The sequence below is a fragment of the Rhineura floridana genome, chromosome 20, assembly GCF_030035675.1.
Source record: "Rhineura floridana isolate rRhiFlo1 chromosome 20, rRhiFlo1.hap2, whole genome shotgun sequence".
Classification (NCBI taxonomy): Eukaryota; Metazoa; Chordata; class Lepidosauria; order Squamata; family Rhineuridae; genus Rhineura; species Rhineura floridana.
In genome coordinates, this window is record NC_084499.1 from 10977633 (window position 1) to 10993546 (window position 15914).

Here is a 15914-nt window from a genome sequence, read left to right on the forward strand (position 1 = left end):
AACTTCTGCCCCTTTCATCTCGGCCCTACAAAGTTCCAAAGGGGCTGCGGCTGTGTTCTCAAAGAGGTGCACCTTCCCCACCATGCCCTCCCCAGAACCTCTAACTGAACCCGCATGAGGCTGGCCTTTTCTTTCTCCCCCATAACTGATTAAACCTTTGGAGAGCATTAAGGAGCTGTCAGGTTTTAAACAGCACCTCCTGACCACAGAGGCAGCGCAAGGAGAGGCTGAGAAGACATCAAGCCACCAACTGAGAGAGCAGGAGCTTGTTACTAAATGGGGGCGGGGGTTGGAGAGGCAGGAGGGTCAACATATGCATGAATGAATGAGACAGGGAAGGAAGCCTGAGGGGAGATATGACAGCGCTCTTCAAGTACATGAAAGGTTGTCACACAGAGGAGAGCCGGGATTTCTTCTTGATCATCCCAGAGTGCAAGACACGGAATAATGGGCTCAAGTTGCAGGAGGCCAGATTTCGACTGGACAGCAGGAAAAACTTCCTCACTGTTAGACCCATACGACAATGGAACCAATTACCTAGAGAGGTAGTGGGCTCTCCGACACTGGAGGCATTCAAGAGGCAGCTGGACAGCCATCTGTCAGGAATGCTTTGATTTGTATTCCTGCATTGAGCAGGGGGTTGGACTCGATGGCCTTGTAGGCCCCTTCCAACTCCACTATTCTATGATTCTATGAAGCACAGGCACTATTTGTTGTTGTTGTTGGGGAAATTACAGGTAGGGAAGGTTCTAACAGCAGAAGGGGGCAAGCATCCAAAAACAAAAGAATAGAAAGTAATGGGGAACCCCAAAATGCTTGAAAAAATATTTAATATAACAAAAGCCCAACATGTTGCAGCCACTCATTAGTTTGGCCTTCGTCAGGGGATGAACTGGTTCAAAATATTCTTCTCTAGCAAATCTGCTCAAAATAATAATGACCACCTTAGTGGGAAGTTTCTAGCCAGCAACAAAGCTCTCATCATCACTACATAAAAATAAATTATCGGGAATGCTTTGATTTGGATTCCTGCATTGAGCAGGGGGTTGGACTTGATGGCCTTATAGGCCCCTTCCAACTCTACCATTCTATGATTCTATGAAATCCCAAAGCCTTGGTAGAGTGTGCCTCTGTGTCTGATTGCTTGTGAAACTGCAATGGGTGTGCACGTCTGAGTGCTTGCGATGTTCAGAGCTGGGTGCAGATGACCTCTTAGAACCCTTCACCTGATTTGCTGGCAAAGAAATGGAAGGGTCATTGCTCGGTGATGCAGCATCTGCTTTGCATGCAGAAAGTCCCAGATTCAATCCCCAGTGGCATCTCCAGGTGCACCTGGGAATGTCCTTGCCTGAAAACCTCGGAGAGTCATTGCCAGTCAGCGTAGATGATACTGAGCTAGATTGGCCTATGGTCTGACTCAGTGTAAGGCAGCTTCCCATGTTTGCAACTAAGGATCCCAGCCATTATACTGGGAAAGGGCCATAAGCTCAGTGGTGAAGTGTCTGCTTTGCATGCAGAAGGCCCCTGGTTCAATCCCCAGCATCTCCAGATGTGGCTGGGTGTATCCCCCAACTGAAACCCTAGAGAGCTGCAGCCACTTGGTGTAGACAATATTGAGCCAAATGGACTCAGAGTAGACTGACTTACATTAATGCATCTAAGGAAGTCATATCTATTATTATTCTCAATGAGCCTACTCTGAGTAGGATTAGCATTGAATATAACCCTAAGTTATGCAGGAAAAGAAAAATTAAGAAGAAATGGGGTTGCTTTAATAGTGAAAAGTGACGTAGCAAAAGCATTTAAGAGCTATAATGCAAGGTCTGAGCGAGTGATACCACAACGAGACTTAATGGGAAACCTATTAACATAACCATCATCCAAGTCTACGCTCCAACAGCAAACACAGAAGAAGAGGAACTGGAGAGATTTTATGCAGAAGTACAGGACGAAATTGATCACACATCAAAACAAGATGTTTTGATAATCATGGGGGACTGGAATGCAAAAGTAGGGAACAGAGAAGAACTAGGAATTGTTCTAGAACAATTGTCCCATAGAAAATGGGGCTTAGGAGATAGAAATGAAGCAGGGGAAAGACTTGTTGAATTCTGTGAAGCCAATAATTTGTTTCTTGCAAACACATTTTTGAGCAACCAAAAAGACGACTGTACACATGGACATCACTTAATGGCCAATATAGGAATCAAATTGATTATATAATTGGTAGCAGAAGATGGAGAAGTTCCATACTTTGTGTGAAAAAGACTAGGAGCAGACTGCAGTACAGATCATGAACTGGTAATATTGAAAATCAGACTTAAGCTAAAGAACAACAAAGCAATCATAATGCCAAAATACAATTTAAATAGCATCCCAGAAGAATATAAAGATCAAATAAGGAACAGATTTGAGGCTTTTAACTTAGTTGATAGAGAACCAGAAGAATTATGGATTGAAGTCAGAGACATTATCAGGGCAAAAAGACAATACCACTAGTTAAAAAGAGAGAAAGACCTCAATGGATGACTAACGAAACTCTTAAAATGGTTAAGGAAGGAAAGCCAAAGCCAAAGGAGATAGAAACATAGTCAGAACCCAAAATGCAATAATACAGCGACTAGTACGTAGGGACAAAGAGAACTATTACAATAGTTATTGTACAGAAATAGAAGAGGTCAACAAAAAAGGTAGAACAAGAGTCCTATTCCAAAAATTAGAGAAATGAAAGGGAAATTTAAACCAAGAGTAGGGATGTTGAATAATCAACAGGGGAACACACTGACTGACTGAGATGAAATAAAAGGAAGATGGAAGCAACACACTGAAGAACTATATAAAAGAGATGCCAGGATGACAGATTCATTCACGGAGGAACCGTATGATGAAGAACCAGAAATTTTAGAATACGAGGTGAAAGCTGCTCTTAAAATACTTGGAAGAAACAAATCACCAGGAACAGATGGCATACCAATAGTTGTTACAAGCTACTGAGACTGAATCTGTCCAAATTTTGACAAAAAAAATTGTCAAGAAATATGGAAAACTAAACAATGGACCACAGACTGGAAGCGTTCAATATATATCCCAATTCGAAAGAAAGGGGATCCCAGGGAATGCAGTAATTATCGAACTATTGCCTTAATATCCCATGCAAGTAAAGTAATGCTCAAAATTCTACAACAAAGGCTCTTACCATATATGGAGCGAGAAATGCCAGATGTCCAAGCTGGATTTAGAAGAGGTACCAGAGATCATATTGCAAACATATGTTGGATAATGGGACAGATCAAGGAATTTCAGAAGAAAATCACCCTGTGCTTTATAGATTACAGCAAAGCTTTTGACTGTGTAGATCATGAAAAACTATACAAAGGTAAAGGTAAAGGTGTCCCTGCACTTCTATCATGTCTCCTCTGACCTGCCTTTTCCGACTCTTAGGGTGACGTCTTGCGACGTTTACCACAGCATCTGATTGTTCTGATGCACAATCTATACTCTGGACAAGAGGCTGCTGTAAGGACAGAATGTGAAGAAACCGATCAGTTCCCAATTGGAAAGGGTGTGAGACTGGTGTATTCTATCATCGTATTTGTTTAATCCATATACAGAACATATCATAGAGAAAGTGGGATTGGACCAAGATGAAGGAGGTGTGAAAATTGGAGGGAGAAATATCAATAATTTAAGATATGCAGACGATACCATACTACTAGCAGAAACCAGTAATTATTTGAAACGAATGCTGATGAAAGTTAAAGAGGAAAGCACAAAAGCAGGACTACAGCTGAACATCAAAAAGACTAAAGTAATGACCACAGAAGATTTATGTCACTTTAAAGTTGACAATGAGGACATTGAACTTGTCAAGGATTATCAATATCTCGGCACAGTCATTAACCAAAATGGAGACAATATTCAAGAAATCAGAAGAAGGCTAGGACTGAGGAGGGCAGCTGTGAGAGAACTAGAAAAGGTCCTCAAATACAAAGATGTATCACTGAACACCAAAATCAGGATAATTCAGACCATGGTATTCCTGATTTTTATGTATGGATATGAAAGTTGGACAGTGAAAAAAGCAGTTAAGAGAAAAATCAACTCATTTGAAATGTGTTGTTGGAGAAGAGCTTTGCGCATACCATGGACTGCAAAAAAGACAAATAATTGGGTGCTAGAACAAATTAAACCATAACTATCATTAGAAGCTAATATGATGAAACTGAGGTTAATATGATGAAACTGAGGTTATCAAACTTTGGACACATCATGAGAAGACCTGATTCACTAGAAAAGACAATAATGCTGTGGAAAACAGAAGGGAGTAGAAAAAGAGGAAGACCAAACAAAAGATAGATTGATTCCATAAAGGAAGCCACAAACCTGAACTTACAAGATCTGAACAGGGTGGTTTACAACAGATGCTATTGGAGGTCACTGATTCATAGGGTCACCATATGTCATAACTGACTTGAAGGCACATAACAACAGCATAACCCTAAGTTCTTGGCCAACATTTAACATTCTGCACAATGCTCCAAACCTAGTATAATTCTGGGCATCACGTGGGGGGGGGGAATGACTCCCATCACTCCAGAAATTACCTCACGCTACCCACCTCTCTATTGCCACTCTCTTTCTCCCTAGTCACCCTGTATTTCCACTTGAATAAAATTAAAAGTGTTGGAAAAGACCCCTGTGTGAAATCTTGGAGTCACAGTCAGTCAGGTGGGACCGCACTCAGCTAGATCAGATTCACTCCACGCATGCAATCCCCCAAACCTCAGCAGAAAAGGGGCAGGAATGAATTAACTAAAGTACCCCCTTGCCTTGCAAACAGGGTTCCCTGATCTAAACCAGGCACTTTAAATGGCTCCAATCATCCCTCGCCTTCTTTCTCTCTTCCCCCCCTCCATCCGGTAAGAGGGCTCTCTGCCCTCAAGATGATACGGACGCTGCTTTATTTGCTTTGCAGATTCTTGCACTCCTCCACTTTAAGAGCCCATTTCCCCAGTAAGTCGGGACGATTGGAGAATTTGTTTTCTGTTCTGCAAGAAATGATCAGCTGTAGGGCGGGTCTAGTGCTGGTGCCAATTAGCATGAAGGAAGTGTGTGTTGGGAGGGGGATAGAAATGAGCGTGTAGGGTCTTCTGTTTGGTCCGCAGCCAAACCAAAAGGGGTTACCTCAGCCTCACATACCCCCATATCTCCACTTGGTAACAGTACGGACACGAGCATTTCTGTATCAACAACAGCAAATACATATAAACCTCCATGCATAGCCTACCCTCTTACAATGCTCAATTAATGCTCTCCGTCACACACGCGTTGCAGCCCTGACTTGCACAGAAAGTTGTGAAACTGCACGGTGCGCGTGTGTGTGTGCTAAACCTTGGGTTTGTCTTCTTTACGAAGAGCCGGTGGATCGAGAGGAGTAAACAAGGAATTGGTCGGGTTGGGGCGGCGTGTCTGCATGTGTGGGGAGGAACGAGCCATTGCCAGCTCTCTCCTGGAAAGGATGAAGAGGAAGTCAGTCAGCGCTGGGGCCACATTAGGGTAAGATCTGTCGCAGCGAAGGCACAGATGGTGCACTCGCTCTAGGTGGGAAACATAGGAAGCTGCCTTATACTGAGTCAGACCACAGCACAGTATTGTCTACACTGACTGGCAGCGGCTCTCCAAGGTTTCGGGCAGGGGTCTCTCCCAGCAGTACCCGGAGATGCCAGGGATTGAGCGTGGGACCTTCTGCATGCAAAGCAGAGGCTCTACAACTGAGCTGCGGCCCTTCTGCTAATAAAAGAGCCTAGGAAGCTTCCTTATTCCGAATCAGACTCTTGGTCCATGTAATTCAGTATTGCCTGCACTGACTGGCAGCAGCTCTCCAGGGTTTCAGGCAGGGGTCTCTACCATCCCTATCAGGAGATGCTGAGGATCGAACCTGGACTATTCTGCATGCAGAGCAGCCGCTCTACCACTGAGCATGGCAAACCATCAAGTCTGAGATGGATCCAATGGCTGTGCAGATCAACATTTGCCCCCCAAAAGATAACGTGCCTGTGCATCACCTTGCACACCCAATCCAGAAACACATAGGCTATTTCCCAGGGCTGGTTGGGGCCCAATGGTGGCTGGGGGCTCCATGTCAGTGGGGCAGTGGAATCTGCTCTGGGTTTTAATCTGAACATTCAAAGGAACCGTCCAAGGTGCTTCAGCTTCAGTACCTTGGGCAACTCCTTGAAAGTTCGGACGAAAGCCCAGAGCAGATTCCACTGCCTCACTGACATGGAACCACCCGGCTCCACTTCTGGGGCCATCAGGGTGGGGATTTCTCCAGTTTCCTAACTAAATGACCTTTACAAAAATATTCAAAAATGCACTCTGTTAGGAGAAATTGTTTGCAAAAATGTGAACATTTGCCAAAGCTGCAGACAATAATGTGTTATCAGGAGAAACTTGCATTAAAATGCTGAAGAACTTTCATGAGGATTTTTTTTTTAAAAAAAATGGCAAATTCCAGCAGAAATGTGGAGAACTGAATTTAAAACTGGAAAAATGGGAAATTGAGAGAAATGAAATGGACAGATCTTTCCATCCCTACTGTGAGGCTCGGCTTTGCTTTAAAGGGTGGAACATGCGCATTCACATTCATTCCTCCACCCACTTTTGCTTCTGGCCACACCCACTGCTGATATGTGGCCCCCAGAAGGTTGCCCAGAAGGGAATGTGGCCCTCGGGCTAAAAAAAGCTTCCCCATCCCAGTTGTAAACCACAGCATTACCTACTATGAGATTCCGTAGCACTTAAAATGATGAATGCTGAAGCCATTTCCCATCGACTCACCCAACCCAGCCATACACCTATTCCTCCCCTCCACTCTCATATATGGCTGGAAGTCTATTACAACAACAGACCTGATTCTTCACAAGGTCATCATCTCTCTGTATCTGAAGGATGTAGCCTGTCTTACAGGTGACATTGCACTGGGCACCATTATAGCGCCGCCCACTGGAGAAAGTCAACAGAGCATTCTCAATCTCCAGTTCTTGGCAATCAGTGGATTTGCAGGAGTAGTGGACGCAGCTGTCAGGGGAGAATGGAAAACTTTAATTATTATTTTTCATAATTCATTCATTCATTCATTTATATAGCACTTAATTGCCGAAGTGGTTTCTAAGCATTCTACAAGTATAAAACCAATTAGTACACACACACATGCAGAGAATTAAAATGCACAGTATTTTGTACACAATAAAGTACACAATTCCATCAAGAGATAAACACCCACAGTTAAATGTGCAATAAAACAAGCCCATTAAAACGGTGCAATGATCAAAGCAATTAAAGCAGCAATTAAACAGGAGGTTCAGGTCAGGAGCACCTCATTTGCTTCTTTCAGGCATGGAAGGGTGGACAGGTGATCCCTGGGGAGGGGTGTGTGTGCCCCAGAGACAAAGAATCACAGGGCCACGTGTGCTGAGTGAACTTGCTTGCACGTTAATTACCACAGCAACCATCTTTGCTGTTATGGTGCCTCCGACAGATTCATGGGAAATGCAGGTTGAGAATGGCACTGCAAATTCTCTATTACCGTTCCCTAATCTCCTTCAGTTCCATGGGCTTTCGCGCAGGGAAGGGCCTTATCTCAGTGGCAGAGCATCTGCCTTGCATGCAGAAGGTCCCAGGTTCAATCCCTGGCATTCCCAGGTAGGGCTGGGAGAGGCTCCCTGCCTGAAACTCCGGGATCCTGAAGAGCCACTACCAGTCACTTTAGACAGTATTGAGCTGAACGGGCCAATGGTCTGATCCTCCGTGGCGCAGAGTGGGAAGCGGCGGTAATGCAGCCGAAGCTCTGCTCATGGCCAGAGTTCGATTCCAATGGAAGGAGGAAGTCGAATCTCCGGTAAAAGGGGTCAAGGTCCACTCAGCCTTCCATCCATCCGTGGTCGGTAAAATGAGTACCCGGCATAGAAAGGCTGGGGAAGGAACTGGCAATCCCACTCTATATATACGGTCTGCCTAGTAAACGTCGCAAGACGTCACCCTAAGAGTCGGAAACGACTCGCACTGTAAGTGCGGGGACACCTTTACCTTTATTTATCATCAGCGTACTACTGATGCCTCGCCCAAATCTCCTGATGACCACTCCCAAGGGCTTCATATAGATGTTAAACAGCATGGAGGACAAGATGGTACCCTGTGGCACCCCACAGCACAACTGTTATGGGGCCAAAAGGCAATCACCCAATGCTATTCTCTGAAAATGACTCTGAAGATAGGATCGGAACCACTGTAAAACAGTGCCTCCAATACCCATCTCACCAAGTCGGCCCAGAAGGATACCATGGTTAATGGTATCAAAAGCCGCTGAGCTCAAGTAAGAATAACAGGGTCGCGCTCCCCCTGTCCTTCTCCCGATAAATGTCATCCATCAGGGCAACCAAGGCCGATTCAGTCCCATAACCAGGCCTGAAACCAGACTGAACATATGAATCCACATGCTGTTGGACTCCAGCTCCCATCAGCCCCAGCCATCAAGGCTAATGGTCAGGGATGATGGGAGTTGTAGTCCGACAACATCTGGAGCAGGGATGTGCTAGAATTCCACCCAATTCAGATTTGGTATCAAATTTTCTATGAATGTGCTTATTCTCTTATTGCTGTGGATAAGATTTTCATGCACCAATTTTCGGTGGCTAATTTCCAATTTATTTATTTTAACTGCCTCTAGAATATTGCTATTCAGAATAACAATTTTATAGATATTTCCTTTATCAATATTTCTTTTCAAAACATCAACATTTCCTTTAAAATTATTGAGATTTCCATTCAAAATATTGATATAAATATCAGGGTTTTCTTGTGGGAGGAAAAAATCAGATTGGTAAAAACAAAGGCTAGCCGACAAAGAACAAATTCAAACAGAGGCCTATTAGGTCTGCGGAATGCTCTCAAACTGGCACTGGCCAACAGATCCCTTCCATATACTAGAAGGCCACAGAAGTAGTCCAACACTCTAACTACTATGCCACACATCCTTGAGAGAGGTGCAATTTTGATATCCTGTCCTTAGGCAAGGTTAGTGCTTTAAAAGTCACATTTTAGCGCTTTAAAGGTCAGCAACTTGGACTAGATTCCTCCTCCCCTGACGTCTAAATTCAGTATTCCAGTCACACTGTCTCATACAATTGCTTCTTTTCCTTAAGCTATCCTTATGACAAGGGAAAGTCTCCTTATTGATGATCTATCATCACTGAGCCTTTGAGGGACTCAAGTTTGAGCAAGATTCAGTGGGACTCAACTGAATAGCAGCTGCGATTCTAATTGCCAAAAATATTCTTCCATTTGGGAGACTAAAAAGGAAAGGGAAATGCAAGAAGGTGGCGATCAATATTTTTGAAACAGATCTAGGGAGGGAGACACTATGGAAATAGTCCTAATGAATGCTGACGTTAGCATAGAAGGTGCTGCATTCTTAATCTAGGGCACATAACAGCCTGCAAAGCAATCGGCCGTTCTGCTCTCCTTTACCTTCATAGCAGCCCTTCAGCTGAAAGGCAGAATTTTGCCCAAAGCCAATTTAGGTGTCTTTTAATCTTTCGCTATGAACCTGTTGTAGCTCATTTAGATTTCTTGTGACTGAGCTGTGCAGTTGCGATGGCATCATGACAAATCTAGTAGGGTAGGGCTTCCCAAAAGTGGTCAATATTGGCTCCCTGTGGTCGATGGGACTGTGCAGGAGATGAATATTTATTTATTTATTTATTATTTATTTATTACATTTATATACCGCCCCATAGCCGAAGCTTTCTGGGCGGTTTACAGCAATTAAAAACAATAAAAACAAATATATAAATTTTAAAACACAAAAAACAATTTAAAAACATATTTTTTTTAAAAAAAATGAAAAACAATTTAAAAACACATGCTAAAATGTCTGGGAGAAGAGGGAAGTCTTGACCTGGCGCCAAAAAGATAACAGTGTTAGCGCCAGGAGCACCTCATCAAACACATCATTCCATAATTTGGGGACCACCACTGAGAAGGCCCTCTCCCTTGTTCCCACCCTCCGAGCTTCCCTCGGAGTAGGCACCCAGAGGAGGGCCTTAGATGTTGAGCGTAGTGTATGGGTGGGTTCATGTCAGGAGGGGCGGTCCATCAGGTATTGCGGTCCTAAGCCATGTAAGGTGTTATAGGTTAAAACCAGCATCTTGAATTGAGCTTGGAAACATACAGGTAGCCAATGCAAGCGGGCTTGAATAAAGACCTAGGGGGATTGAAAGGGGGGACAGAAAAGTCCTAAGGGGTGGAAAAGAAGTTTATGACGCATACATTTTTTAAAAAATTAGGAACTAGCTTGACTGGTAAGTAGGGCATCCCAATGGGACCAGGTGTCTCCAGTCCTGAAAGTGCTGCACTGGCTGCCAGTAAGCTATCGGGCCCAATTCAAGGTGTTAGTACTAGCATTTAAAACCTAAATGGCTTGGGATCCAAATACCTAAAAGAGCGCCTTCCCCAGCATCAACCATCTTGGAGCCTATGATGGGCAGGCAAGGCCTTCTTGGTGCTGCTGCCACTGAGGGCTGCCTGGTTGGCGCCGGCCCATGACAGGGTCTTTTCAGTGGTGGCTCCCCGTTTGTGGAATGTCTTCCCTAAGTGAGGTGTGTCTGTCTCGATCACTGAACGAAGCTTGTGGACCACTAGTGGCCCAGTTTGGGAACCCCTGCACCACGTTTCTTGCAAAAATGTCAGGCAAAATTGTGTACAAAAATATCTCTATCAGGAGAAATGCATGCAGTTTGGGGGGGGGAGGCATGCAATTTTGGAACACGCATACAAAACATGCACACACAAACCATGCATACACATTTTTGTGCACATTGTGTAAACATCCTTGGGGGGAAAAGAAGGTGCAAACTAATGTGGAATGGGCTGAAGTGAACTCAAGACTGAAGAGAGAGAAAAAGAGGGAAGCTGAAAGAACCAAAATGGACAGTCTGATCCATCTCTAACACCAGGTCACAGGAGGAGCAGGAGGCCAATCAGACTGATAGAAACCGAGAGGCTGCTGCCTTGGGCCTGGTGCTTGAATCTGAGAAGCTGGGAGGCCCTGTAGAGGTGATGGGTTTCCCCTGCGTACGTGGCGCAGAGTCAAACACAGGAATGACATCCACTCTTACAGGGAACACGTTATATCCATGCACATATATCCTCCTGCCACTACCTGCCCAGATGTAACTTAAAGAGGGCCAAAGCACAGCCCACCCTGCAGAAGCAACTGCTTGGCTGCTCTGGTGAGGTGGGCAGCAATAAAACAAGGTTCAGGGGAACTGGGAAAGGCAAATGTACTTTCTTCCAGCTGCCAAGTATGCAGAGCAGTGACATAATTATATAGCCAGAGAAACGTCAGCTACCTGTGGGTATGGGGGCAGAAATTCAATTCTGTTTGCATTTAAAGGCATTTAAATCTGCCTCTACTGGAACAGCATGAGAACAGCCATCCTCCGAAATTCACACTTATCTGAATTTTGCCATGTAGTCCTCCAAACAAAGAATGTCTACAAAAATGCCTAAAGTGTGCATAAAAATGAACGTATTAGTGAAAACAATACACAAAACTGCCTCACATTAGGAGACATTGCTTCCACAAATGTGTACATCAGGGAAAGCTGGCTAGAAAAATGTGCACATTAGGAGAACTTTGCATTAAAATGCTAAAGGTTTTTTTTTAAAAAAATAATCATCATCATCATCGCAAATTGCAGAGAACTGAATTTCGGATTGGAAAAATGAGAAATGGAGGGAACCGAAACTGACAGATCTTTCCATCCCTAACTGTGTGTGGAAAAAATATAGAAATCCCAAAGAAAAGCAAAAAGCAAACCAAACAAGGAAAAAGAAGATATTCTAGAGTTGGAAAAGGTTCAGAAAAGGGCAACCAGAATGATCAAGGGGATGGAGCAACTCCCTTACGAGGAAAGGTTGCAGCATTTGGGGCTTTTTAGTTTAGAGAAAAGGCGGGTCAGAGGAGACATGATAGAAGTGTATAAAATTATGCATGGCATTGAGAAAGTGGATAGAGAAAAGTTCTTCTCCCTCTCTCATAATACTAGAACTCGTGGACATTCAAAGAAGCTGAATGTTGGAAGATTCAGGACAGACAAAAGGAAGTACTTCTTTACTCAGCGCATAGTTAAACTATGGAATTTGCTCCCACAAGATGCAGTAATGGCCACCAGCTTGGATGGCTTTAAAAGAAGATTAGACAAATTCATGGAGAACAGGGCTATCAATGGCTACTAGCCGTGATGGCTGTGCTCTGCCACCCTAGTCAGAGGCAGCATGCTTCTGAAAACCAGTTGCCGGAAGCCTCAGGAGGGGAGAGTGTTCTTGCTCTCGGGTCCTGCTTGCGGGCTTCCCCCAGGCACCTGGTTGGCCACTGTGAGAACAGGATGCTGGACTAGATGGGCCACTGGCCTGATCCAGCAGGCTCTTCTTATGTTCTTATGTTCTTATAAAAGAAAAGAAAGAAAGCCACCTTTTCCCATTTTAAACTTTTATTCATTATAAATGTCACCGCTTCTGGAGGCAGGAGAACCCTTGAACTTCTTGCCAGGAACCAGGCCTGGCACCAAAGGGTGGCCACATTGGGCCTGTGCCAAAGACCCCTGTGGCCAAGAAGGGCCCCTGAATGGCCCTTCCTTAGGGTGGGAGGGTGACATTCCCATTACGCGATGTGTGGCAGCATTGGGCCCTGGAACCGAATGCTGCCGCAGATCGCGGACAGGGAGCTTCCAGGGGCCCCCCATACATGCAACCTGCCCACCCCACCTACCTCTCTTGTCAGGGTGAATGTCATGCATGCACCTACCATCACCCAAGATGGTGGTGGGGACTCCCTTAAGGGGCTGAGGTCCTCACTGTCATGTTGGTTGATGGTAGGCATGCACACCTAGTGCACACATCATTCACATGACATGAGAGGTAGGTGGGACACGTGGGTGGGCTTATGAGCCCTGCACCACCTGTATCGGGGGGTATTGTACCACAGAGCCACAGGCCTGGATCAAGCTGGTGCTCAAAGGCCCAGTCATGCCTGGCACTGGTGCTGGCCCTGCCAGAAACCTTGATGGTACTTTGAGCAAGCACATCCTCAGGAGCCAAAATTAGGGACAATTGAGGGATTCAATCTTGGTTAAATTTAGTATGAATTGACCTGACACCACAGATTAGAACAAAGGGTTGTACCCATTGTGAGTCCTACTCAGAGCAGTTCCACTGAAATTGAACATAATTTGCTTAGGTACATTAATTTCAGTGGGTCTCTACTCTGACATAGCCCAAAGGATGCAATTCTAACCATGTCTACTTAGCGGTGGGAATCGGCCTTACATTGAGGCAGATCATTAGCCCATCTAGCTAGTTCTGTTAGCAAGCACTGTTCAAGTACTTGAAAGGTTGCCACACAGAGGAGGGCCAGGATCTCTGCTCGATCATCCCAGAGTGCAGGACATGGAATAATGGGCTCAAGTTACAGCAAGCCAGATTTCAACTGAACATCAGGAAAAAACTTCCTAAGTGTTACAGCAGTATGACAATGGAAACAACAACCTAGGGAGGTGGTGGGCTCTCCAACAGTGGAAGCATTCAAGAGGCAGCTGGACATCCACTTGTCAGGTATGCTTTAATTTGGATTCCTGCATTGAGCAGGGGTTGGACTCAATGGCCTTATAGACCCCTTTCAACTCTATGATTCTCGCTCAGTACTGTCTACACTGATTGGCAGTGGCTCTCCATGTTTCAGGGAGGGGTCTTTTCCAGCCTGAAGATGCTGGGGATTGAACCTGAATCCTTTGGCATCAAAGCAGATGTTCTACCACTGAGCTGCAATCCTTTCCCTAACAATAATCCAAGGTTCCAGTCCTCATGGTTCTGAATAAAGATCTGATTCTAAAAAAAACAGAGAGATGTCTTATACTGAGCCACAAAGAAAAAGAAAGTGCAAAAGGGAAAACATAGGTGAACACAACAGAAAATAAGTATATTGGAGCAGCATTCATGGTACAAAGGCCTCTTGAAATGAAGCTATTTTGACCATATGCCTGAAACTGTTAACAGGGAGATTCCTGCTTCCTATCGCTGAACCGTTTTACGGTAACTGGTCATTATAAGAACCACTGCTCAAGAATCGGAAATCGGTGCCTGAGTTTTATTTTTTCCTTTTCCCTCCCTGCCCCTTCACCCTTGTGTGTCGTGATTTTTAGACTGCAATCCTGTGGGCAGGGATTGTTTTGTATTAGTTAATTGTATGTAAGCCACTCTGGGAGCCCAGTATTGTCTTGTATTGGCTGCCTGTATGTTTCTGAGCTTGATTCAAGGTGCTGGTTTTAACCTATAAAGCCTTACACGGCTTGGGACCACAATACCTGATGGAATGCCTCTCCTGACACGAACCCACCCATACATTACGCTCAACATCAAAGGCCCTCCTCTGGGTGCCTACTTGGAGGGAAGCTGGGAGTCTGGCAACAAGGGAGAGGGCCTTCTCAGTGGTGGCCCCCAAATTATGGAATGAAATTTTTGATGAGGTGCACCTGGCGCCAACACTGTTAACTTTTAGGCGCCAAGTTAAGACTTCCCTCTTCTCCCAGAAACTTTAGCATGTGTTTTTAAATTGTTTTTTAAAAATGGTTTTTTTAAAATTTGTATATTTGTTTTTAATGTTTTAATTGTTGTAAACCACCCAGAGAGCTTTGGCTATGGGGTGGTATGTTGTTGTTATGTGCCTCCAAGTCAACTACAACTTATGGTGACCCTATGAATCAGCGACCTCCAAGAGCATCTGTCGTGACCCACCCTGTTCAGATCTTGTAAATTCAGGTCTCTGGCTTCCTTTATGGAATCAACCTATCTCTTGTTTGGCTTTCCTCTTTTTCTACTCCCTTCTGTTTTTCCCACCATTATTGTCTTTTCTAGTAAATCATGTCTTCTCATTATGTATCCAAAGTATGATAACCTCAGTTCCATCATTTTAGATTCTAATGATAGTTCTGGTTTAATTTTTCTAACACCCAATTGTTTGTCTTTTTTGCAGTCCATGGTGTGCGCAAAGCTCTCCTCCAACACCACATTCCAAATGAGTTGATTTTTCTCTTATCCACTTTTTTCACTGTCCAGCTTTCACATCCATACATATAGATTGGGAATACCATGGTCTGAATGATCCTGACTTTATGGGGTGGTATACAAATGTAATAAATAAATAAATATAGTGACTAGCAGTGGCTTTCCAGGGTTCCAGACAGGGGTCTTTCCAGCCATATTTGGAGATGTCAGGGATTGAACCTGGGACCTCCTGCATGCAAGACAGATGCTCTACCACTGAGCTATGGCCCTTCCCCTGAAACACATGTAGAGCTCAGAAGGCCTTGAAAAGAAAACAACAAAGTCAGGCTTGCCAGATGAGATCTGCAGGCCGAGGAGAACCCTGGAAGGATGAACAGAGAGAAGGAGGGAGGGAGGGAGCTGGAGGTGGTAGGAGTGACCGAGAGACAGACCTCTTGAAACCTCCCATCTGGGACAGCCCTGACTGGGAAACTACTCAATGCGGCTTGGCAGGGATTGCAAGGTTTTGGCACTGGAATTTACACATTTATTGTAGATTTATAACCTGCCCAACCCCTAAGACTCAGGCTAGGTGATAACATTTCCTTCTTTCATTCAGTCTTCAGAACAGAGCAGCAAGATGGGAGGGCCCTGTGGCTGATCTTGCAAAATCAAAGGGTCCCCTCTTTCACAATCCCTGCACAGTGGCTGTGTGTCCCCCAAAGAACATGGGAAACCGCTTTACATTGAGTCCTTGGTCTGCCTAGCTCAGTCTTGTGTACACTGACTGGCAGCAGCTCTGCTGGGTTTCA

The 15914-nt window shown here is 44.6% G+C and overlaps 1 protein-coding gene across 1 annotated transcript in view; it reads right to left on the reverse strand.

Annotated features, from left to right (window-relative positions):
• Positions 1-15914, reverse strand: part of PAPPA (pappalysin 1) — a 284791-nt gene that overhangs the window by 68106 nt on the left and 200771 nt on the right. The window contains exon 14 of the mRNA XM_061604307.1: positions 6912-7080. Within this exon, the coding sequence (XP_061460291.1) occupies positions 6912-7080 (169 nt within the window). The remainder of the gene's footprint in view (positions 1-6911; positions 7081-15914) is intronic.